General features: G+C 38.0%; 1 protein-coding gene across 1 annotated transcript in view; it reads left to right on the top strand.

Moving 5' to 3' along the window:
• LRRIQ1 (leucine rich repeats and IQ motif containing 1) overlaps window positions 1-9420 on the top strand; it is a 102245-nt gene extending 92825 nt beyond the window's left edge. The window contains exons 23-26 of the mRNA XM_072146512.1: window positions 2072-2204; window positions 3379-3439; window positions 5135-5258; window positions 8901-9420. Of these exons, the coding sequence (XP_072002613.1) occupies window positions 2072-2204; window positions 3379-3439; window positions 5135-5258; window positions 8901-9034 (452 nt within the window). The 3' untranslated portion in view covers window positions 9035-9420. The remainder of the gene's footprint in view (window positions 1-2071; window positions 2205-3378; window positions 3440-5134; window positions 5259-8900) is intronic.
• Window positions 9421-25704: the final 16284 nt, after the last annotated feature.

Raw genomic sequence — 25704 nt, forward strand, 5'->3', positions numbered from 1 at the left:
CACTGAAGTCAAGGTGGGGAATTCTCAACGCCTACTCCTCTGGGATTGACGTTGTGCATCAGACTTCAGGAGATCTGGTTAGTGATTTCTCTGGATGGAGGACCGTCACTTACAGTGAAGGGGGCTTTATGAGGAAGAGAGCTTGACTTCAGTGTTAGAACTCCGCCTCCTTGACTTTACACAACAAATTTACATCTCACCTCAAAGTTGATTTTCTGCATGATGCCACCACACTGGGTCATGAAAGAAACATGATCTGGAATGTGTTCAGCTGCTTGGAAACATACTGGTGCTTTATTAGGTCAATTTCTGATGACAGGTTCCCATTAATATGACACAGTTTCTAGGGACTATAGAACCAAAGATAGAGGCTTCAGAAGTGACTCTCCCTCCTGTAACCACTAAACATGACTTATCTCATGTGAATTTGAGGTGTAAAGAGTCATATATCCCTGCCTTGGGCGGGAGATTATTTATAGGTGATGGGTGAGATTTAACATTAAAGAGGGAATTCTGCAAAGACATTTCATCCCCTACCTGAGGGGACTAGTAGTTTAGTAAAACCTGGTGACAAGTTCCTTTCAACCTCTATAAAAATACTATTATACGGGGATATAATAACCTGGGCAAACACGTGTCCCAGATCATTGGGCAATGTTAACATATGTAGCATTAATGATATTTGCATGTTGTGTAATATGTAAATACATGTCTTTAAATTGTCGACTTGCTAATGTATGGCCATAAAAGGACCTTTCAAAGAATGTGTAAATTGGTTGTGCCATTTTTACCAACAATTACTATTTACTTTAATTGATTATGAACTTTTTAAAAATGTAATTTATTCATATCTTTGTGTGAGAAAAGAAGAGGGGTTATCCTTATTCCATTTCATCCGTACCAGTCTGTCTCATCAGTAATATTAAGATCAGAAGGTAAAATGTTTAATGTAAAGAAAATCCAAGAAAAACAGTTCCCCAATATAATATTATTATGGATTTCTGTTTGCCAAGCTGTGATTGGATGGAAATTGAGGATGCGGCAGATAATGGTTGACAGATTTTCAAACATTTAGAAATCGGTAATGTTTTATTTTATTTGTATATGTATTCTAGGATCTGTAAAGCAATGGAGAATATATCTTTGATATATAAACAATTTGTATTATTTTGATCTGCACACAGCTGTCATTATATTGCCATGCAACAGGCATTAGAAACCAGACAAAATCATCTTTAGCACTGTCAGGGGGGGGGGGTCTGGTTTGAGGGTGGATGGTTGCAGTCAACTTTTGTATTGCAAAGCCATTTCTGCCTATTTCTAATGCAATGTATGTATGTGTTTTCCATGTTTCCCATAAACTGCACTGCTAATGTAATATTGCTGTAATACGCTAAGTCTAGAGTAGAGGTTTGCCTGTGTCATTTACATTTAAAGGAAATCCGGGGAAATGCCAGCATACAGCGTGACAAGTGTCCCGCTGACTAGGGACATTTGGGACACAGGCCAAAAGATATGGGGCACAGGCCCTGGATCATTTGACCTAGCGACGCCTCTTGGTGGGGGCCACCATTTCCACCTTCAGTGTTTAGATTATGGCCCAGATTATGGCACCTTTAGCATACAGGAGCAGATTTATCAAGCTGTCTGAAAGTCAGAATATTTCTAGTTGACCATGGCAACCAATCACAGCTCTCCTTTAAAATATTCATGAGCACTGGTAAAATGAAAGCTGAGCTGTGATTGGTTGCCATGGGCAACTAGAAATATTCTGACTTTCAGACAGCTTGATAAATCTGCCCCACAGTGTGCGACATTTTTTCTAGTGCAAAGTATGTCAGAAAACTGGAGCAGCCAGAATAGTAGATCTGGCCCATTGTATTATTGGTACATTTTTGCATTAATTAATAATAATAATCTTTATAATAATAATCATCATATTCCGCAGCACTTTACGAATAAATTAACTTTATAGGACAGCATGAAGTGAGTAGTCATATTTTGTGACCTGCAAAAGTATACAATATGTATTTACTTTGTTTTATTATATCACATTTAACTTTTTTCAAAGCTAAAGATGAAGAATTATGCCAGATAAAAGAACTTGATTCAGAAGCATTAGCAAGAAGCAGAGAACTTACGTATCAGTGGCTTCACACGCAATGTGCCGATATAAACACAACCAGTTCTGCAACATCCAAAGGGTAATGACATTCTTATTGTGTAGCTCAGTCATAGCTTCTTGTCTTTTTGCGTTTCTAACTATCTGGCCCATGTTACAGTGCATTGCTCTAAATTGTTTTAGACACTTTTTAGATTTTTGTATGGCTTGTGTGTCAAAAAGTCCTGGTTGAGATGGTATTCTGTGCACCAACAATGCACTAAATTTCCAACACAATTTTTTTGGCATAAATTAAACCAACCACTAGGAAGAGTACAGGTAGAATAGGCAGACTAACAATGCAACAAATTTATCATCTGATAAATCTGATAAATCTGGTTTAGAAGGTTCTACTTTCCATTTATTTACTTACCTTTTTCACTTTAAGCTCTAATCAAACTACCTCCTTCTCTTTGTGTGGGAAAAGTCAGTGAGGATCATATGGGAATGGATAACTCATTTGCAAGTGCAGGAATAGAATAGTCAAAATATAAAAAAATAGGGGGGGTTTATCATGGCTCTCTACGTATGATGTTAATCCCGCCCCTGCACTCATCGGGTAAATTGAGAGGCTCTGGCCTCCTGATATATAACCGGCAGGCGGCTGTGCTGGCGTGGAGAGTTCCTCTGCCGCCTACAGCAGATTTCACTTCTCTACCCCCTCCATAGAGTCTGTCTGATGCCAATTATAACTGGGTCAGTTCATCTACTAGGTATAATGAGAGACAATAAAATCAGAGTCTATGCTCACATACTTTTTTGACTTTCTCTCCAGTATTGGCGATTGATATTCCCAGAATAAACATTGCTTTTGCTACAGAAATATGAAGCAAAATCAATGGCCAACAATGTAGTTATCATGCGGAAGCAATTTGCTCACAGCTCACCAATAGAGGCCAGCCCGGTACAGTGACACTACAGCTGCTAGAAATGTCACATTGAATAAATACATTGGTTAATAAGCTATGACAAGCCACCATTGTATAGTACTCCCTGCAGTTATGTACCTCATGTATGAACAGCTTGGACAGTTTATCCAAGTTCCCACAAACCACTTGTTTACCACAAGTCTACACGGTCGTCACTCACACAAGTCTTAAAATTTGGAAGAAAAGCATACATAGAAATGTGTCATCAGAAATGAGACCCCACGTCTGTCCACCTGGTAAACAAGGAAGGACATGTATATTCTGTGATTTTATGCTCTCCTATTGCAGAAAACGTTTCTTGCCTGAATTAAACCACGATGTACTGAATGGAAGACGTGTCCAGCTTGTGGTAAGATATTATCCTATATTTTTCCCTGAGGGATTATTATCTGATTCTATCTCAACCGCTGAATATTCTGAATAAATACTTTGAATACATTTCCATACAATCAATGGCCATGTGTTAAGCACACCACAGATCTAAATAATAGATCTGTAATTGCATCAAGGTGTTTGTTAATATGCTGTGTAGATTACGGGTGACGCTGGCATGGTTTACATCCAGAACCAGAACGTGGGGGTACAGTTTACATTCTGATTTTTCATGCCTCCCATATTATTCTTAGATATTACATTCTGTTTTGGCTCAAGCTTTATATTAGTGTTTTTTTCCCCTCCATCACTGATAATGTCATACATGTTTGCGTAAAAACATGTATTAGACAAGTGAAAACCTGTTGACTGCCCTTATGTTTATAGGCATATTCTATATTTATCTCTGGTCTGCAATGATTACATTTTCTTACATTTAATTTTTTCTATGGCTCTAATGGATCTAACATATTAAAAACTGACCTAGAAAGACAAGTCACAGTTACTTATAGCAGCCAGTTCTCTTTTTTTTGGAAAAATAATTATCATACAATTATTATACTCACAATATTATTATACTGGTAATATTCTTCCTAAAGGGTTTTTGGTTTAGAGGTTGACATATTATTTAGGTGTTATTGTTGACAATCAAGGATCAGGAACGCAGTTTTCATTATATCCAGTAAAATATAAACATGCGTACTGCGTATGAATCAAATACAATATAATGTCTTTATCTCTCTGCCTTTTTTTCTTTTTGTGATGATAAGGAATATTACAAGAGCCCCCGTAGGGCCTGCATTAGGGTCTCCAAAAGGATAAGAATGAAGAGTAGAAGAAAAATAAGGAGTAAATGTAGGATAGATGCATATAGAGGGGAGTTGAGGAATCGAGATGGGAAAAAAGAGGGAGTGCCCAGTCCGGGTAAGAATAAGGGGGCTATGAACACTAGGGTTATCACCTTATAGAATTTGGCTTGTGTACTATGGATAGACGAGGTAAGTTCCTCCATGTGCATGAATAATGTCATTTACTTTAGCCACCGTACAACAAAAAACAAATTATTTAGGTGTTAATTTAGCTTTACACCTGCATTATTCAGGTTCCATTAAAATGTAATTATTCGGATGGCCGTGATCGGGTAGCATTATTTGCGACCAGATCACGGCCCGCATAGACCGTTATCGCTCCCGGTTAGCATGCGGTGCATCACTGCACTGTGATCGAGTTGGGTGGCCACTGGTCTGCCTATGGAGGGAGTAGGGGTGAAGATCGCTCACCGGAACCCACCTCCTCCCGGGCAAGCACATCCAATCCAGACGAGCATACAGCCATGGGAATGAACCCTAAGACTCCATATGACATGATCTGGCTTTTAAGTACCGTATTTTTCGGACTATAATGCGCCTTATATACGAACTTTACTTACAGACAGCAGCTGCCTTGAACTGTGCACAGGTCTGCCACCTGCTGGTCATTCATCCTTATAATCAGGTGCGCCTTATATATGAACCTAGACTTTTTAGCAGGCATTTATTGATGGTGCGCCTTATACTCCGGTGCGCCTTATATTCCAAAAAATACTGTAACCACTGAACAGTACAAAAATGGGCAGTCATGTGATCTATGTAATTGGAATACTAATAGCTGTTATATTTGTAATAACTTTCAGACTAATAGTCCTTTAAGCAAAGAAGTTGATGATCTTGACCTATTGTCCATAAAATCTGGCAGCACATTATCTCAGAACAGAGAAGAAAAAGTGAGAACTCAAAGAAGTTCTGGGACATCTTCTGGTAAGTAATATGTTAATATAGTAAGCATCTGTATCTTAATGGGAACAGGGGCCATATTGTTGACAGGACATATGTAAATACTAAAATTCTTTGATAGTCTCTATGGGGGTTATTTATCATAAGACCAGCTCCTTGGGACACTTGGGACATTGCCAGGGGCGGACTGGGAATTTAAAATGGCCCTGGAAAAAACTACAAAAGTGGACCCAATTTATGGGCGGAGTAAAAACAAGTGGGTGTGGTCAGATTATGAGGGTGGAGTTATAACAGACAAATTGTTGGTAGATGGCCTTACTAGCAAAAGATGTTCTTGTTTTGCATTAAGTGAATCTAATGTGCAAAGAATGTTGCAAACACACGACCCGGTAAGCCTTAAATACCTTTCCCCTGTGCCATAAATGTACAATTCAGAGAGAGAATATATGCTGCCTCCTATGTACAGGAATAATGCTACAATAACACATTTAGAATAACACATTCAATCCTGCCTTCTATATACAAAATAAAACTACTACAATACCTTCTCCCATATACAACCCAACTACTATGATACTGCCCGCTATGTACAAGAATATTACTACTATAATACTACCCCCTATGTACAAGAATATAACTACTATAATACTGCCCCCTATGTACAAGAATGTAACTACTATAGTACTACCCCCTATGTACAAGAATATAACTACTATAATACTGCCCCCTATGTACAAGAATATAACTACTATAATACTGCCCCCTATGTACAAGAATATAAATACTATAATACTGCCCCCCTGTACAAGAATATAACTGCAATAATACTGCCCCCTATGTACAAGAATATAACTACCATAATACGGCCCCCTATGTACAAGAATATAACTACTATAATACTGCTCCCTATGTACAGGAATATAACTACTATAATACTGCCCCCCTATGTACAAGAATATAACTACTATAATACTGCTCCTATGTACAGGAATATAACTACTATAATACTGCCCCTATGTACAAGAATATAACCACTATAATACTGCCCCTATGTACAAGAATATAACTGCTATAATACTGCCCCCCTATGTACAAGAATATAACTACTATAATGCTACATATATACACAGAAGCGAACATGAAAACATGAAAAAAATCAGTATTATATCAGTATCATATACAGCTACAGAAAACACATGAGATCCTCACCTATTGCATCCAGTGACATCAGGTGATGTTTCCCCGGATTGTACTCGTTCCTCATCTTCTCCTTTAGTTCCACCATCACCTCCAGGTACACAGCATTCCTGCAAAGTTTACCACACAGACATCTTATGTTCTACACCCAGACATATAATTAATGCCCCCTGCCCGCCCCAGACATATAATTAATGCCCCCCGGCCCAGACATATAATTAATGCCCTCTGCCTGCCCCATACATAGAATAATGGCCCCCTGCCCCAGACTGTTGAGAGTTTTTCATATGCAATTTTGACCTCAACAGACGAGGTAAAGTCCATGCCGTTTCCGGAGCACATAGAGGCTGGAGGTGAGCTGGAACATTCTCTTTTTTTTCTTATAGAATATTGCCCCCCAGACATAGAATAATGCCCCCTGCCCCAGACATAGAATTAATGCCCCCTGCCAGCCCCGGATATAGAATATCCCCCCTGCCCCAGACATATAATAAATGCCCCCTGCCCCAGACATATAATTAATTCCCCTGCCCGCCCCAGATATAGAATAATGACCGCCGCCTCAGACATATAATTAATGCCCAGTGCCAGCCCCAGATATAGAATAATGCCCCCCCAAACCCCAGACATATAATTAATGCCCCCCTGCCAGCCCTAGATATACAATAATGCCCCCTCGCCCCAGACATATAGTTAATCCCCCCTGCCAGCCCCAGATATGGAATAATGCCCCTCCCCGCCCCAGACATATAGTTAATCCCCCTTGTCAGCCCCAGATATGGAATAATGCCCCCCCCCCCGCCCCAGACATATAGTTAATCCCCCCTGCCAGCCCTAGATATACAATAATGCTCCCCTGCCCCAGACACATAATTAATCCCCCCTGCCAGCCCTAGATATACAATAATGCCCCCTCGCCCCAGACATATAGTTAATCCACCCTGCCAGCCCCAGATATGGAATAATGCCCCTCCCCGCCCCAGACATATAATTAATGCCCCCTGCCAGCCCTAGATATACAATAATGCCCCTGCCCGCCCCTGAAATATAATTAATCCCCCCTGCCAGCCCCAGATATGAAATAATGCCCCCCCCCTGCCAGCCCTTGATATACAATAATGTCCCCTCTCCCCTGCCCCAGACATATAATTAATGTCCCCATTCTATAATTAAAATAAAAAAAAAAACATCATACTCACCTCTTTGGCGCAGGTTTCTTCCTGTCCCTGGTCCTCGGTAGCTTGGTGTAGAGCTGCCAGCTGCCAGGAGCTGCGCGCCGAAGATCACAGGGTAGGCGGGGGAAAGCAGCTACTGGGGCGTGGAGTAGCCGCGCCGTGTAGCCTCGTGTCCGGCTACTCCACGCCCCGGTAGCCGCTTAATTAAATTAACATATTAGGGAAATAAAGTTTATGCTAGGCTAGCGGGGACGTGAGGATTAGCTCTAAAAAGGGCTATCCTCACGTCCCATACATCCACCTACCACCCGATCTACCTTTATAGGTAGATTCGTGGTGGTAGGTGCCCTTTAAAAAAAAACCAGTGATAAATAATCACCTCTGTTTTTATTCCTGGAAATGTGTGAATAGTTTTACAGCTAAGATTTCCTTTGTTTGTGGGGCATATCCAAACCCTTGTTGTTCAGTCAATGCTGACAAAAATGTCAATGTCAGGCGGACAAAAATTATACATGGCTGGGAGGATGTGTAAAATCAATAAAGCGCTGATCACCCCTCTTAGCTGCAGTGCCACCGGTTGTCACTTCCGGCTCCTGTCTGTATACAGAGGCCAGTGGTGGTTTCATGTCAACAGTGTAGGTGCCACTACAGCAGGAGTTTGAGTAGCAGCTGTAGCAGATTTGCTTCTGTCAAGACTGGAACGGGAGCCCTTAGAGAGGTGAATATCAGCTCTTTAATGTTTTGATACCCTCTGAGCCATATATAAAATGTTTTTTTTAATCCCAGACAACTTTTATAATTTCCCTACAACTTTTATGTGTATTTTTACACTTGAACTAGCACTCATAGATCTTTTCATCTACAGACCGAAAGAGGATACCAGAGGTCTAGGCCATTATAAATAAAGTTAATCTAATCTAATATTTGCCACTTCACATGTGGCATTTCAATTCAATAAAATATATATGTATTTTTAAAAAAATTCCTATTATCTCAACTCTAAGAGGAGCTCGTAGTCATCTCGACCCCCTCAAGTGTAGGTCGCTTGAATGGTATCTTGTTCATTCAGCAGGTAATTTCAGTTCATTCTTTGTCTGACATGTAACATTTATCTTCTGCACTGCTGTCGATGGATACCTCGAATATGGCAATCTGCCTTAAAATGTGTTGCCTGGGTTGGAGCCATCATCTGGAAGAGATTGTTTTTGGTGAACTATTGTTCACGTAATCAGGGCCAATTTTATTTGGAACTGTCTTTGGATGCGTTAATATATTTGTATTTTCTGTTCTTTAGGCAGAAATGTATTTGCACCAGTAAAAATTAATTCTGGACCTCAGCGGAAAGAACGCATCTCATTTCGAGACAATCCCGTTCATTTCAGTGGTGGATGGGGAGGAGGAAAAAAGAAAGGAAAAGCTGTTAAATAGTTGTATTTTTTAAATCTGTAAAAATTGCATGTTTAGTCTAAAATATAAAATTTTCATTCAGTTTGCAAAAGAATTCTGGTTGACGTGGACGCAGCGCCTGGTGCACCCTCTTGCCTTTAGTAACAGTTTGCTGTTCTCCCTGTGAAAATGAAGAGAGCAATAAATTCACATCATGCACCATAACACTCATTTGCATATGCATACAAATGATTCATTGCATACAGGTATATGTGATTTGGGTGTTGTCAGAGTCTATTAAAAGCATAACTTAACGTGCAAACCATTTTTATTTACTATATAAATAATGGTGTTGATAATATTAAACTTTGTAATAAATTCTGTGCATGAAGAATGCTTCTTTCTCCTGTATTTTATCTCTCTTTCTCAGCAGCATAATCACGTGATTATTTATGTGGAATGATGTCCCTCACTAAGTATTATCCACTGTCTTTCCGCTAACTGAGTAGCGACCAGGGGGCAGTACCTTTTCAAAGACATGCAATGAACTGCTGGTTCAGGGGCACCAGTTGCTGAAGGGAGAATGCACATGTCTGTGAGGCATTAAAGAGGCCCTGTCACCCAGAAATTTGGCACTAGGAGTAGCTTACTAAAGTAAGTATCTCCTCGTGCTACAACAAATGCAGCAGTGTTATAACTAACCTCTGATAACCTCTGATAACTAACACTGCGGCGGACTACAATGTAAACGTCGGACCGCTCTCAAAGCTGTCTGGTGTATTCATGAGGGGGCAAGACTGTGGGCGGGTTTAGGGGTGGTGATTTCCGCATTATGTGCGGCAGTCACCACCGGCCTATGGAGGTTTCTGATAACGCTATCATTCTAACACTTTTAGCGCTAGTAGATACTTACTTTAGTAAGCAGCTCCTAGTGCCGATTTTCTTGGTGACAGGTCCTCTTTAAAGGACATCTACCACCAGGATGAAGGATTGTAAACCAAGCAAACTGACATACTGGTGTGTGCCCCCTCTGGCAGGATCTGCCCTTCTATTCTTATGCCCTGGTTTTTACAAAAAAAGGCTTTTAAAATTATGCAAATGAGCCCAAAGGGGTCCATGCTTTCTAGGTATTAATGGAGCCTGGAACCCCTCAGGTTTATTTGCATAATTTTTAGAGCCTTTTTTTCTTAAAAACAATGCGGTCATAAGGGTGCGGTCACACGTGGTGTTTCAATTGCGTTTTGAAACCTATTACAACAGCTGAGGAGAGGTGATTTGCCTAATTACATTACTGTTAACATTTGCATATACAAAACACATAGTAAACGCTATGTAAACGCATGCATTAACATTGAGTTTATATTGCGTTTTGTAAACGCAAATGTTAACAGTAATGTAATTAGGCAAATCACCTCGCCTCAGCTGTCGTATTGTGTTTCAAAATGCAATTAAAATGCAATGTGTGGCCGCACACTTAGAAGGTGCCTAAAAAGTCCCAAAAATAAGCAAAAAAAGTGATACAAAAGTGAAAAGTTGCACAGAACATCTGGGAAACTAAAATACATAAGACACACTGCACAAGGCACAGACCAAGGCGTAAATGAGATACGACAGTGTAAAGTCGACAAAAACAACAAAAGTCGCAAAAATGAAACAATTTGACATTTATTAACAGAAATAAAAATACATGTCCCCCTATGTATGTCCTGACACCTTTTCTTTATGGCCATTTTCTTATCTTTGTCAGCAGTTTGTTCTATAGTTCTCTTCTGTGGAATCGGATCAGACAGACTAAAATTCACTTCCCTTTGTACATCAGTGGTCACTCGGCACTCATGACCTTGCTGCCAGTTCATTGGTGTCCTTGACCTTTAGATAGGTACTAAGCCATGCATACCAGGGACTCTACAAGACCTTTGTTAAAACTGCTCATCTTTTTTATGCCTGCCCATTTTCCTGCTTTTTTCTTCTCTTCAAAGCTTCAAGAACTAATGTGTGGATTTAGCATGCTCTGAGTTCAGGTTTATTCACTTACGGCAATGTATTTAGTCATGTTTCTGTATTTCATTCTGGAAATAGTTACATCCTGAATTGAACATGTGCAGAATAAAATAAGTCATTCAGTCATCCTCATGAAACTAGAAATGAGGGAAATTAGTGTAATTAACAGTTTTCCTGTTTTTGTCAAAGTCAATTTTTGTAGTGAAATCCTAAGCATTTATATAGTAATGAGCGGGCATAGCGTTGGCTGATGCTCCAGAATATTATTTGCAGTTATTTTGTCCTAGTAATCCCCTGGGAAATGTTTTCTCCCTGCATGTATTTCACTGTTTGTTCATAAGGCAATTTGTTGATACAATGTTAGATACTTACATGTGTGTAGCCCGACCCTGATAGATCATACCAATCAATATTAGTTATTTAATGGGGTTTTCAGGATTATTAATGTTGGTGAAATGGTCACTAACTTTTCAGACAACTTGTTCTCTACACATTGCCCATCCTATGATAAACACACCTACTGTTTACTCTAAAAAAAATGTTGATGTTTCCAGTGACACTGGTCGTTCCGATAGCATACGGGAAATTGGTAGGCAGGACTTAGTTTAGACCTGCTTTCTCCTCCTCCACAACAGAGGTGGGATCTGGGGGAATCGGACATGTTCTGCATATTTTTGTTGCTGTCTTGTTACTTGTGTAATTGAGTGTGCCAGAAAAAAATGTTAAAAAAACACAATAAAATGTCATGATCCAAAATAAAAAGCAAAGGGGCCCTCAGATGGTCCGTAGCCCAAGGGCCTACTTATACCGTTAGGCCCTCGTCCTAAACTACTTCAGATTTATCATCCAGCATCAGAGTTAGTGATAAATCTGGTGCAGTAAAGGACTAGTCTAGTCTAACACTGCACTTATCTATTATTCTCTAATGATCTCTTTGATAAATCTCCCCCAGTGTGTCTAATTATGGTTATACTCAAAAATGTCTTCTTCTACTTACTATATATATATATTATATAGGTATAAAAAGTAAAAAAGCATGCAGCACTCTGTGGTTCCAATTTCAAAGTGCCACTTGTTCATTAAAGTTCACCTCTTTTTTTTAAATTGGAACCATGGAGTGCTGCCCACTTTTTATGTATCTCTTCTAGCTTTACTCACAGAATTTCTACTTCTTGCTATACTTACAATATAGCTTCTTCTAGATATTTACCTCCTGTGTCGCCCCTTCTTCCTCATAGATTGCAATCCCATGCAACCCCAGGACCTCATTCCTATAGACTCACCTGATGATGATTATTGTATGTAATGACTTATTTTGTCCGTATATGATCTGTTAAGCTCTGTGTAATAAAATAGGACTATATAAATAATAATTATTTTTTTATTATTTTACTATACTTTCACTATTGCTACTTCTACAGGCTGTCCCCTACTTAAGAACACCCAACTTAAAGACGACCCCTAGTTAAAGACGGAACCCTCTGCCCACTGTGAGCTCTGGTTCTCTGGATGCTTTACTTTAGCCCCAGGCTGCAACTATCAGTTGTAAGGTGTCTGTAATGAAGCTTTCATGATAATTCTTTGTCCAATTGGGTGAAAGAAAACTTTGTCTGGATCTACAATTATAAAATATACAGTTTTGACTTACATAGAAGTTCAACTTAAGATCAAACCTATGGAACCTATTTTGTACGTAATGCCAGTAGTTTTAATAACTAGATGACTACAATTTTTAATTGCAATATATCTACTTCTAGTTTGATTTCATAGATCCTATGTCCTTACTGGCGGCCAGTGGCCCCAAACCTAATGGTGATCCTCACATTTTGAGGATTTCCCCCACTGATAGCTCCTCTTCCTACTATCAGCAATCTGTAGCAATGTGACTGAAATGTCAAATTATTTAAAGATGATTATTCATTTTGAATAAATTATCCATTGAGGATTCTACTTGTTGCATGTTCCGGATTCTTGTTTCTGCCATTACTTTTTATGGGCTCATGCACCGCACCATGGGTATGACCATTGCCCATGCCACAAATTATAAAGCAGGTTCTATTCCTGCACGCCCAAGCAGTCATTTTCTATTGGCATCAGCAGTGTAAACGGTTCTCACCCACCATGTCAAAGAGCAGCAGACAGGGGATCATGTTCCCCTGTTTGCGGCCCACAAACTGTACACATTTGTGTTCGGGAGGCCTATTACAAACCCTATACACACACTGTGCAAATTGTTGACCAGCAGCAAATGATTTATCTATAGCAAATCCTGGATCAAAATTCAACCTTTGTAATGCATAGGTTGACCTGCGCCCTCTAGGGCAGGGTAAATTCTGCAGTTCTTCTGCTATGTGTGCAAATTGGTATTATACTTTACTGCGTATATATTGCTTATACTTTCCATATTCCGTACTTTAGTTATAATCCATTTAGCACTAGACATTTGAGAGGTCACTTTAAGTAAAGGATCAGATTATTTTAAGAAGACACTGAAGCTGCTGGAAAAAATGAGCAAAAAATGTTAATTTTAAAGTTTCAATTGCTTAATGTTGCATGCAAATTTTTTCTCATTTGTTGAAATCTATCACTGGCATAGAAGACAGAAAACAGTGATCCAGTTGTTTCTCCTTGAGACTCTGCCTGAAGGTAAACATGGCCTCTAAATCCGTAGTGTGTGCTGCTTGTTCTGTTCGGATATGCTGGGATCTTGAGAATGTTTGGGTTGATAAGAGTAATGAATTTTAAGTTGCTTTTTTAGAATAAACTGTTTTGAAATGGCAAAGAGCGTTACTTCCGTGTTTGTTCAACATATTTGCACATTTTTGTTTTGTGGGTAAGTTACATTTTTTACTTGATCTATTCCAAGATAGCTAAGACCAAAATTGGACAGAAATGTCTTTCCCCTTGGAATAAAAAGCTTCACTGAAATTTAGCACAAAGTCTGCTTTTTGCCAAGTTACAGTTTTGGTTATAATACTACCAAGTACTGAAGAACGCTTGTTTCCAATGTGACCTTTTTTAAAGTCAGTCTTGGAAATGACGCCATAAGGCTGCATCACGGTTAGTACATAATGATGCAGAGGGCCAAACCTTTTGAATGCTGCATAAAGGTAACTTTTACCATAACACAAATTTAAAGGAAATCAACCATTTGAAAAAGCAACCTAGAAATGCTCACCTCAGCTAATCTTGACACGAAAGAAAGGCAACTTATAGTTAGCAGCACATAGCACACGGACAAGATGTCCAGCGCTCCGGGCTGCTAATTATGCACGCTTCCGCACCTCCCTCTTCCATGCTGGGAGAGGGAGGTGACGCCATATGGGCGGCGTGAAATTATGCCTCTAGCGTGAAGTCACCTCTCCCATGCTCCTAGCATGTCACTATAAGTGTGTGGAGTCTTATTTGTTTCTGGACAAAATGTAGTTTTAATAGCACAATTTTAATGGACTTTTAATGGACTTTTTTTTACCCTGTCTGTACAGTAAACGGTAATTAAAGGGCATCTACCACCAGGATAAAGGACTGTATACAAATAAGCCTGAGGCCTTAGGCTCATGTGCATGCAGTCCTTCATCCTGGTGGTAGATGCCCTTTAAAAAAGCTCAGGAATCTGACGTTTTTGTAATTAAAACTTTCTACATTTATTGTAGACTCTAATTAACAGAAAAAACTATTTTCTCTTTGTCAATACTCAGGGATACCAAATTGAAATCCATTAGCGGAAGGAAAAAGTTTTTGCGCTGTCACTTTCTAGGAGCAATCACTTTTGAAAATTTTTGTCAATGTAGCTTTGTTAAGGTTCATTTTTTGAGTAAGGACTTGTAGTTTATTGTTATGCATACTTTTCTTATACACACACCTGTTTCCCTGCCAGCATCCAGTGCTGACTTTTGGACAGAAGAGGGTCCGGTTTGGGTATTTAAAATCTTAAATCTAAATGAGCAGACAACCTTTTAGATTTGAAATGCAGGAAGAGGGAGGAGCAGCTTCTTTTAGTGGACCACAGACTTCTGTGTGACATCTTTTGCATCCTGTGATGGGTGACAAAGTGACCTCCTGCCCCCTCCTTAGACAATGCATGTTTGACCATGTTCTATAAAGGGTTAAATGCCCGGGATCGGAGCTTTTTTTAATCCCAAGTATTAGTGCTGGGACCCGGCAGCACCTCCTACAGGATGCAATGTCCTGCAATCTTCTTCTGATGCAGCGCCATAGAAAGACGTCACATCAGAAGAAGTACCATGAACAGCAGCCGTAAAAAAGTATATTTTCCCAGGTATTTGTTACTGCAGGAATCATATTGTATTTAATAGCATTTACCATATTTCCCCATTATTTTCCCAGTTTTTATTTCATGAGGAATATAGTTCTTCAGTAAAACAGCCAAGTCAGGAGAGGTGAAAGGTTCTCTTAAATCTTATAGAAAACTACATTCAGAGTGATCAATTCAGGTATGGAAACAGTTATTATCCAGTACATGACAGAAGCTGACAGGGACCCCCTTCTGAAAGTCCAGGAACATATCTGCCCCCAACACTTCTTTATCTCTCTATGAACCTCCACATATATGTGGATGATATAAGCAGCACTTTTTATAAAGCGCAGACTTTAGGTCATGTAATTCCTAGGAAGTGGATCACTGCATGGTGCTAATTCCTGGGATATGCATAGTTTTACTTCTAGTCAGAAATCTGATGATATCTGGGATCTCAGTCATGTTAAAGTTACATATATTTTACAATATTAGGCATTTTATTTTTTTTCCATATATTTTTTCCATATATTTAGGACAAACTGTTCCCATAGCAGCTTCCATGCAATATTTTTTCTCACCAAATGGTAATGAAGTAGTTGTTAAGCACTATGGTTGAGAGATAGAAGTGCGGGACATAAAGAAAAATCTGCAGTACTTGTATGGAAGGAGAACATATGTGCAGATCCTTTGTCCATAGCATGACAGCACATATGATGCATCTCAGATTTTCATCTATCTATGTGATCTAAACCCTTTGATGAATAGCATGTGGCCATTACAACATCAGAGGCCTTATGCCAATGAAACGGTACTGAAGACTTGCAACTATTTCTTTACTCGCAGTTACTACAATCTTTATGTAAATTGATTGACCCAAAAAGCCAGTGTCCCTCCTGTGAGTTATGTAATATCCAACATCTTCGCAAGTGGCGTAACTAGAAGCTGATGGGCCCCAGTGCAAAGTCTGCGCCAGGCCCTGACTATAATGTATGGTGTATAGTAATAGGCTTCTCATATGGGAAAGTGACACCATAAGGGCCCTCTAAACCTCTTAGGCCCTTGTGCGACCGCAACCACTGCACCCCCTCAAGTTACGCCCCTGATCTTCACCAAATCCAACTCATCCCATTGATTCTGGAGAAATTGGATTTTCTTATCTTGCCCTCGTCAATCCTGCAATCATTGTCAATATTTGTCAGGTGGGTGGAGTAAAGTTATTAAAGATGTATTTCTGGGCATGAACATACATCCTGGCTCCGCCCCACTGACATTAAAGATCCAAAAGTAATGCCTTTGCTAATTCAGAAATGGTGTGGGCTAGAGAGAAAATTCCCACTATACCAGAATCATTACATACAGGACAGGAAGGAGGCCATGTATTAAACCACATATAAAGAACCTGCTATGTCATTGATAGTTATGTGATGTAAAAGGCAAATGTTTGTCAAAGGAGAACTATAGGCAAGGAGGCCAGCATTTTTATCCAATAAATGCCTGCGTTTCATTTTATAGAAAAATGGTGCAGGCTGCAATTTTATGGATGACATGAAATTTACATTGATGTCAATGGGATATTTAGCTGATACGTTAAATCTTTGTTCTTTTTTATTTTTTTTAAGAGGTAAGGAACAGAGGTTTGAACAGTAGTGTGAACTTAGCCTAGTAAATAATTGCTTGCTTTATATCCAGCCAGGCAATGGAGTTTGGAAGATTGCACCGGACATTGGCAAAACCAAAAATCTGCCATTAAAGTTAATTAGTTCCCACTACTCACTTTTTAGGTAAGCCTCATTTCACATTACCGTTCTTTCTTTCTGTTCCTTCCCTCCATCGAAAAAGTAAAGACTAAAGGTTGAACGTTGTCTTAACAGAGTTTTAATGTATCACTTAAAAATTCCATTGACATCAATGTAAATTTTATGTCATGCGTTATGGTTCGTTTAGGAAGGGATCCGTTTTTCATGGGAAAAAAATTAACCTCCATTCTTTACTTTTTTAACGGAGGGAAGGAACGGTAGTGTGAATTGAGCCTAAGTAGTTTTTGGATGCCAATATGTATTAACATATATATATATATATATATATATATATATATATATATATATATATACTCTACTTACATAATCCAGGGGTGCATGTAGGAACGTGTAAAGCTGTAATTGTAGGATAATGGGGTCACATAGGGCTATGATTTGTAAAACCATGGTTGATTAGGTTTTTTCACCTGCAGAATGGCAGTCCATGCTGTATGTTCACCCTTCATCTTTGCAATGCCAAAGCCCCAATGATAGGCATAACCTTACAAATGGCACAATGCGATGGTATATACTCATGCTGGTATTTGAAAGAAGATGGTGAAGTGCATTAATTTCTTAGGGTCAAATCCTGTCGCGTTGTCCAACGTGGATTCGGGTCCGGCGCGATTTACTAAGATTTTGCGTCCCAGTTCCTTCCTGCGCTGCTGCGCTGAGTTCCGCCGTAGTTCACCTGCTTCTTCCTGGTGCATGTGAGTGCTTGATCTTTTGACACAAAACCTTTTTTAATTCCGCGGTTTGTACGAATCTGTCAGGTTGTCCGGCGGCCACGTCCCCCGATTTCTGTCATGTGCAAGCCAGCGGCGATGCACCAAATTCCGATCACGAGCGCCAAAATCCCGGGGCAATTCGGCGCAAAACGGAAATATTCAGGAAACTCGACGAAAGTGCGGCAGTCTGACCCTTAGTAAATGAGCCCTATTGTCTTGTATATTTGATTACTGAAATCACTTGTAGAATGTTGGTGTCCCCCAAACAATGGATCCCCAGTCTGTTGCTTTTTAGCCCATGTGTAATCGGCTTTTGTGGTCTCTCATATCCCAATTACCACAATAAAGACTGTTCAAGCTTCAAATACTAGGGCAGGAATAGGACCTTGGCTTGGGCATCATATACAGATCAGCCGCTGTGTGTATGAGCCCATAGAAATAAATTTGTCCATATGCATAAGGACTAAACTCCCCCTCCCTTCCCTGCCCTGTGGTGACCTATGCCTGGGATCCAGTCCATGTGAACATGCAACCCTTTAAATAAGGCCTAAATCTGACTCTAGTTTAATCCTAATACCATACAAATTGGGAATTCAATGCACAGTAAATCAATAAATCAAATATATTTATATTTATGACATTTTGTATAACATGGGTATATACAGTTGCCACAACATTCTAACATAGACACTTTAATAATATGTTGGTTTCACAGTTGTAGGAATTTTTTTTTAACTTTTGGAGATAATTTTATAAATGTATGTATTTTATTATATATATTTTATTACTTTTTAATATTTATTTTGAGGACAGTGATTGATATACTCTACAGACAAACCAGTGTCTCTGTATACAACAATAAGCTGTGTAAGTCTGTGACCATAGGAATGATCCTGTGCATTGCTTGTATCTATAGAAATCCTTTAAAGAGTGAAGAAATAAGGTGATACCAAGTCTCAGGAAGAGAATTAGTATTCTTCAAATATACTCAGTTAGCCTCAAAAAGGTATCGCCTGATTTCTTCACTCTTCTTCTGCCCTCCATGGCTAACACTGTACAAATCTACACTACTAGAAATCCTTAGCTAAGTGTGAATGGCTTTTGATGCCATTTTACTTCTCAGGAGCTTATAAAATCTCTGCGCCTATGAAGGATACTGGAATAAAAACTTTCTGCGGGTGACAGAGTTCATTAAAGGCAACTTTACATATTCCAGATTCCCTCCTGAGGGCAGAATAAACCAGCTCTGAAGTACAAATCTCCTATGTGTAATGCTTTTTGGCTGCATTTCACCCTGTGGTGATGTACAGTATGTTTGTATACTACAAGGACTGGTGTTTTTATATTTTGTCATACATTTTTCAACAATAAATAGATAAAAAGTAGCTAAAGGAATTCCTCATTTGACTGATTCAGTCATTCATCTCTATGGGAAGCAGGGTGACACCAAATCAGGTCAGGCTGCATTTAGGGTATTTACAGCATTCAATATTTGCTCTGTGCCATTGGATAGGGCTCCAATAAAGATGGCATTACAAAGACACATACAGACATGCATGTGTTTTTGTTTTCATGACATTCTGCAGATTTTTAGTTTTTTCTCTGTTTTAAAATGCTGCAGGCAGATGTTAGCTATTAAGCAGTGGGTTAATACAAAATATACTACATATAGCTTTTGGTGTTTATCCATCACTTATGGAGTCAGTGGCATTTACTCTGGTGAAAAGGATTAAAATGCACCAACAAAAAACTTACAGAAAACACATGAAAATAATGACAATTATTTATTTATTGTTACATATTTAGCCAAAAAAAATGAAGACAGTGATTCTTCTCTGTAGCTTTTCTTATTAATACAAAGATGTCTGGTAGTTTCCCATCATTAGCAGCCTGTCACATGGGCTGCCATTGGTTTGTAAAATATTGATGTGGATGGTGTTGTTCCTACAGCATGTTGCTGGAATGTATTAAAATGAGAAAAATACATGTCGCATAAATTTCTGAACCAAATTGAACATACCCATAATAAACATACCCATAATAAACATACCCAAAATAAACATAGCCATAATAAACATACCCATAATGAACATATCCTTAATGAACATACCCATAAAATGAACCAGCTCTGAGTACTAGGAGAAAGTTTACCACCTTGCATTGATTCAATGTAACATTTATTTTATGTATCATGCTGAACTTTTATTTCTCTATTACTGAACAAACATTACTTTTCTGTTTATACCTTCTATACCTTCACTTTCAACCCATCCTAAGCTCTGCCATACAGGACAAGTCTATCACCATATTATAAGATATGTTATTCGGAACTCGTGGTCGTCTTCTCCATAATGATGGCTAATAATACTATTTATACTAACTATCAATATATTAACAGCTATAATATAATCATGGAACATCTAGATTACTGGAAAAGGTTGGATTTTGCCACCACTGCGTCTCGTTTCACCATAAATAATGATCATATAAGCTGTAGAGCTTGGACAATGTCATCTTTTCTATCCAGGATGTGGCATCTCCAAAAGGCACTGTATGAGGACTTTATAATAATAGACGTTGTGTGGTCTTCATAGAGAGGAGATTTACATATCAGAGGTGTAATTGTTATATTACTTCTAGTGTAAGACAATAAAATCTGCACTATCTCACGGATTGGACTTTCAGGGGACAGCTTTTCCAGCCCTATTTAGCGAAAGTTACTGAATATCTGTTAGATACTATGAAGTAAATCTCTGCTGGAACAATTTATTTATTACTGCTACCTTCTGCTGTCTATCTATCTATCTATCTATCTATCTATCTATCTATCTATCTATCTATCTATCTATCTATCTATCTATCTATCCATATATCGATCTATCTATCCATCCATCCATCTATCTATCTATCTATCTATCTATCCATCTCCTATCTATCTATCTATCTATCTATCTATCTATCTATCTATCTATCTATCTCTTATCTATCTATCTATCTATCTATCCATATATCTATCTATCTATCCATCTATCTATCTATCTATCTATCTCTTATCTATCTATCTATCTATCTATCTATCGTTGTATCGATATCTCATACATATTATTGCCTCGATCTATCGTCTTAAATAAGAAGACCAAGAGCACATTGGCTACACAAATTCTCAGTACTGCTGCAGTGCTGCCTGCTCTTTTACAGTTATATTTAAGTAAATAGTGTAAGTGTTTCTAAATACTGACGAATCCAAACTGTTATTCGTCCATAGACAGTGCTATCTATCTATCTATCTATCTATCTATCTATCTATCTATCTATCTATCTATCTATCTATCTGTTTATTATATCTATTTACAGTATCTATATATCTTTATCTCTGTATCTACAATATTTTTTATCTTCACTATATAAAATTTGTATACAGAGCGAAAATTTAATCAGCATTTTTTTCATTAAACGGATGTAAAAATTCTTTACTTTTTTGAGTATAAAGTATAAACTCTACAGCGAGGATATTCAAACTACATAAGAACGCGAAGTTATCTTCTACATTGCCCTCAAAGTTTTTATTCGCCTAAAATATATTATCATTTAAAAACATGATATGCCGCAAAACATAGGGTATAAATGTATGTTCCTAATATATGTATATATATATATTATGCATTATGTAAATAGATATGTATACATGTACATATATGAATGTATTGATTTTTATCATAACATGTGATTCCATCTATCTTTCTTTCTGTCTTACTTACTATCTATAACTTATAATCAGAAAAGTATGACAAGTAAATGCATGTGACAAGGTCGTGTGTTCTTGTCATTCGGAATATAAAGAGTTATTCCTCATTTTCTTAGTCGCTTGCATCTTTCTTTCTTCCTGTATTTTTCATATACGTTTCTGCCAGTTCTGATGAAGGGTTATTGATTGTTGCCTCTTCATACAACCACAGCTATTAGATATAAATATTTTTTTCATAATACTATACATCACAAAGAGGTGTATTTTAAGTGGTAGCACAGATGCCCAAATGAAGCCCTACGACTTACCCCTAGTACAGACAGCGCACTCATCTTCCATATGGACACATGTGGTGTAAACCCAAGCAGAACATGACTCCTCAGAGGTATGGAGACAGTGGGGTGCCCTCCCCAGCAGTGTGGAGCCTCCAGATGTCCTGTCACCCAGAAATGACTGCCTATGTGAAAACAGAACATCTACACAGGGAACTGTATACTCTGGATTGGATCTGGGAAGTTCTCATGTTTGCCAACACCAATATTTGTATGGAAAGCTGAAAATGTGTTGTTTCTCCAAGAGCACAGCAACAACAGCGTTGAGGTAACTCGAGCTGCAGATGAATGAGTCTCACCTAATGCTTGATCCTCAGATCAGTATACTAATCTACTAGGTATACAGTGTATACTAATCTACTAGGTATACAGTGGTCCTACCTGACATAAAAGATCCCAGATCTGGATAATGAGACTAATACTGACCTACCACTGCTAAAACTCCTTCCCAGTCCAGCCTTGTGATGGGATAATCCTGGGCAAGAATGCTGCTGCAGGCGTGTGGTGGAGATAGTAGAAGAGGTATATAGTGTATCTATAGCTTCATCAAAGAGAAGACCCATACTCCAAGTGAAAGCCCTGTCCATCTCCAGAGCGGTGACAGCTCCAGATAAATGGCTGCAGTAATGGGAGCTGTGTGGTTACAATTAGGACTATGGCTGCAGAACATGTTACCTGCTCCTTATTTACAGCAGCAAATTGCTCTGTAAAAACTTCTCATACTGATATATTGGTCTGTAATGTGTTAAAAGGGAATTACTCTGCTGAGCTCAGGGAGACACTGACTACGCATCCAGCTCTTAGTTTATGTTGATACGGCTTTGATTGTATTTTTATTTTACTGGATTCTAGTGCAAAAATATACTTTTTTCGAGATTGTTGTCCCTATATCAAGTAATATTTCTATTACACTTTTATATTGTTTAATACTGTATATTTGACACACACACACACACACATATATATATACATTTTTGTATTATAATGGCTCTTTTTCTACTATAAAAATTGGATGATAACTACTGAATCACCATTTCTTGAGCTTGGCACAGGATATCCGATTTGTTTGACCAAAAATAGGGCACTATTTCTTACATGTTAACTAAAGTAATCCAAAATATGCTGATGCAATGCATGGCAGGTTACTAGTGGGTTCTGAATATTTTATACCGTATGTCTGGTTTATCTGGCTAAAATATATCCATCATCTCATTCCATTCACTCAACAGGCGAGTGATACATAGACCATTCCTGGAAGGGGGACAATGGTCTAGGGTAATATTGTGTAATAATTTACTAACAATAATTGAGTAGCAATTTTTTATTATGCTCTGACCCGTGATATTACTATTAATGGCTTCATGAATCGCAATTATTTTTACTATTACTCTAATCTGACCAATGTTGTTTTACTCTATTGTAATTTTCATTAAAAAGTATACTATTCTGTTACGTGTGTTATCTACCGTAAACTCAATGGTAGTCTCCTACTACAACTATACTTCAGCCTTATTACTTATGTTATTTGTACTACTAATATTACAGAAATAATATTTAGTACTATTATGGTTATTGGCTCTGGTTAAACTTCTACTACTATAATCTTTAACACCATTTTGTACAGTTTTTTTTGCTATTCATGTACTATTCCAACCATTATTACAATAGAACTGATTCCATCCATTTTGTTTCTCCACACCTTATTCATTTGTAGAATTATGAAAACCTCAAAACACTATCATACCAAGATCCCCCAAAAATCGACAAATGCAATGTGCAGATTTGTTATACATTACCTCTTTTTATCAGTTATAATATCCATTCAACACATACATATACATTTTCGGACTATATGCGGTTTATATACAGTTCCTCCATTTCTATTTCATGTGGAATTTAGATTATTTCTGCTTATATTAGAAAATAGGTCTTTTAGAGCGAGTAATTTATCTATTTTGTACTGTAGACTTAACTTTTTATGGCTGGGGCATCACCTCAGTGGCTGCCCTTTAGCAGTGAATGTCTATATCTATACCCCAGTCCTGTTATCATGTACAATGAGGTGAGGAGGGAAAGGGCACTGAGCTGTATATTCTTCAATGACATCTACCTTGACAGCTTTGTTGAATTCCCCGACTTATCATTAGGAAGATGAATGAGAGGATGTTCTGAGACAGGACCCAGGACTCAGTCAGGTTATAGTCTATGTTATGTTATAATGTTATATTACAGGAATGACATCCATAGCTCATTATTTGCATGTCATATTATATATCACATCATACATAAATGCTCTTAGTGCGTGGTCATACATTTCCTTAGGGTTTGCTGTCTACAGACTGATAAATCCCAGGTTTTCTGGCCTCTATGTAGGGACAGGCTGGGTGTGGAAGGGCTCCTGCAGTTTACTAGAGTCCTTTAAAGCGCAGACTTTTATTACCATATAAAATCACTGTTTAGTATCACATGTGAAATCCATTTTAGGCAATATCTTACTCTAATAAGGAGGCTGTAGAAACTAGCACACAGCTCCTTGGCACACATAGAGGGAGAAAACTTAGTGTAAGAAAAAGCTTGTCCTTATATTAGAGGTGAATACCAGTGCATGAGCTTGTACCCTGGGCACAAATGATGATGCAGATTTTAGGGTGAAAATATGATATGGACTTGGTTTGTATTCAATCAAGTGGCACTCTGTAACATACTCACATATTTTATTTAACAAATATTAGGAAATGTTTCCGATCTATGGTAGAATTCCAAGCCTGGGAATTAATTTCTACAAATCTGTCTTCATAGATGAATCCGTCTTATTATATAGAAAATGATTTGTATTGATTACATCCAAGGTAGATGGACAGGAATAGGAAAGGAAGATGGATAACAGACATATATATATATATATATATATATATATATATGACATGGACATGAGATATACATACAAGATTAGATAGCTTGGGAAAGGCTCAGGTAACTTCGCATTTTATGGAATAAAGGATACACTTTTTTCACCATCTGCCTGTGCGAGTGCTGTTTTATCCTTGGATACGGGATAAGATAGATACATAAATTCTAGCATAACGTAGCATTTTTAAAGATTAAAAAGTGAAAAAATATATAGTTTGTCACACAAAATATTAGTCGATTCTTGTGTGAATGAAACCATATTTCCACTAGTTAACCCTTGGGGAGCTTTTTGGATTTATGTACTGAAGATTAGACTTGTGGCGGCTGTCCCAAGGATTGCACTCTGTTTTCCACACTCCATATTGCTGTTTTCCTTTTACCTTTTCATAGCTGAACATCGATAGATATGAAACAGATGAACAGATTTAATAGGAAAAAAAAAATATTAGGTAGATCGAAAGATAGTTAGAAACATAGTTGGATATATTAATGGACAATAAATATTTTTGAAGCATCAGCTTTAAATCTCCTCCAATAATTTATGGAGTGCAAAAAATCCATACAAATAAATCCATACATAAAAAAAATCTACAAAAATTAATAGATGAGAATGTCTTTCGTTTGTACATCGCTATAATGGCTGATATTCGTATATAACAATATAGTTAATTATTATAGGTATTGGTACAAAACGTCTTACCTGAAGGTCCAGATTTTCTCTTCTTTATTTGTTAAGTATTCGCTGGGCAAGTATCTCTACTCCATCCTCATAGTTCAGAATATATCTATCTATCTATCTATCTATCTATCTATCTATCTATCTATCTATCTATCTTTCTTTCTTTCTTTCTTTCTTTCTTTCTTTCTTTCTTTCTTTCTTTCTATCGTCTATAACCTTTTTAAATGATTACCATTCTTTATAACTATAGGTGCAGAATCTAC

This window comes from Engystomops pustulosus, chromosome 4 (genome assembly GCF_040894005.1).
Source record: "Engystomops pustulosus chromosome 4, aEngPut4.maternal, whole genome shotgun sequence".
Classification (NCBI taxonomy): domain Eukaryota; kingdom Metazoa; phylum Chordata; class Amphibia; order Anura; family Leptodactylidae; genus Engystomops; species Engystomops pustulosus.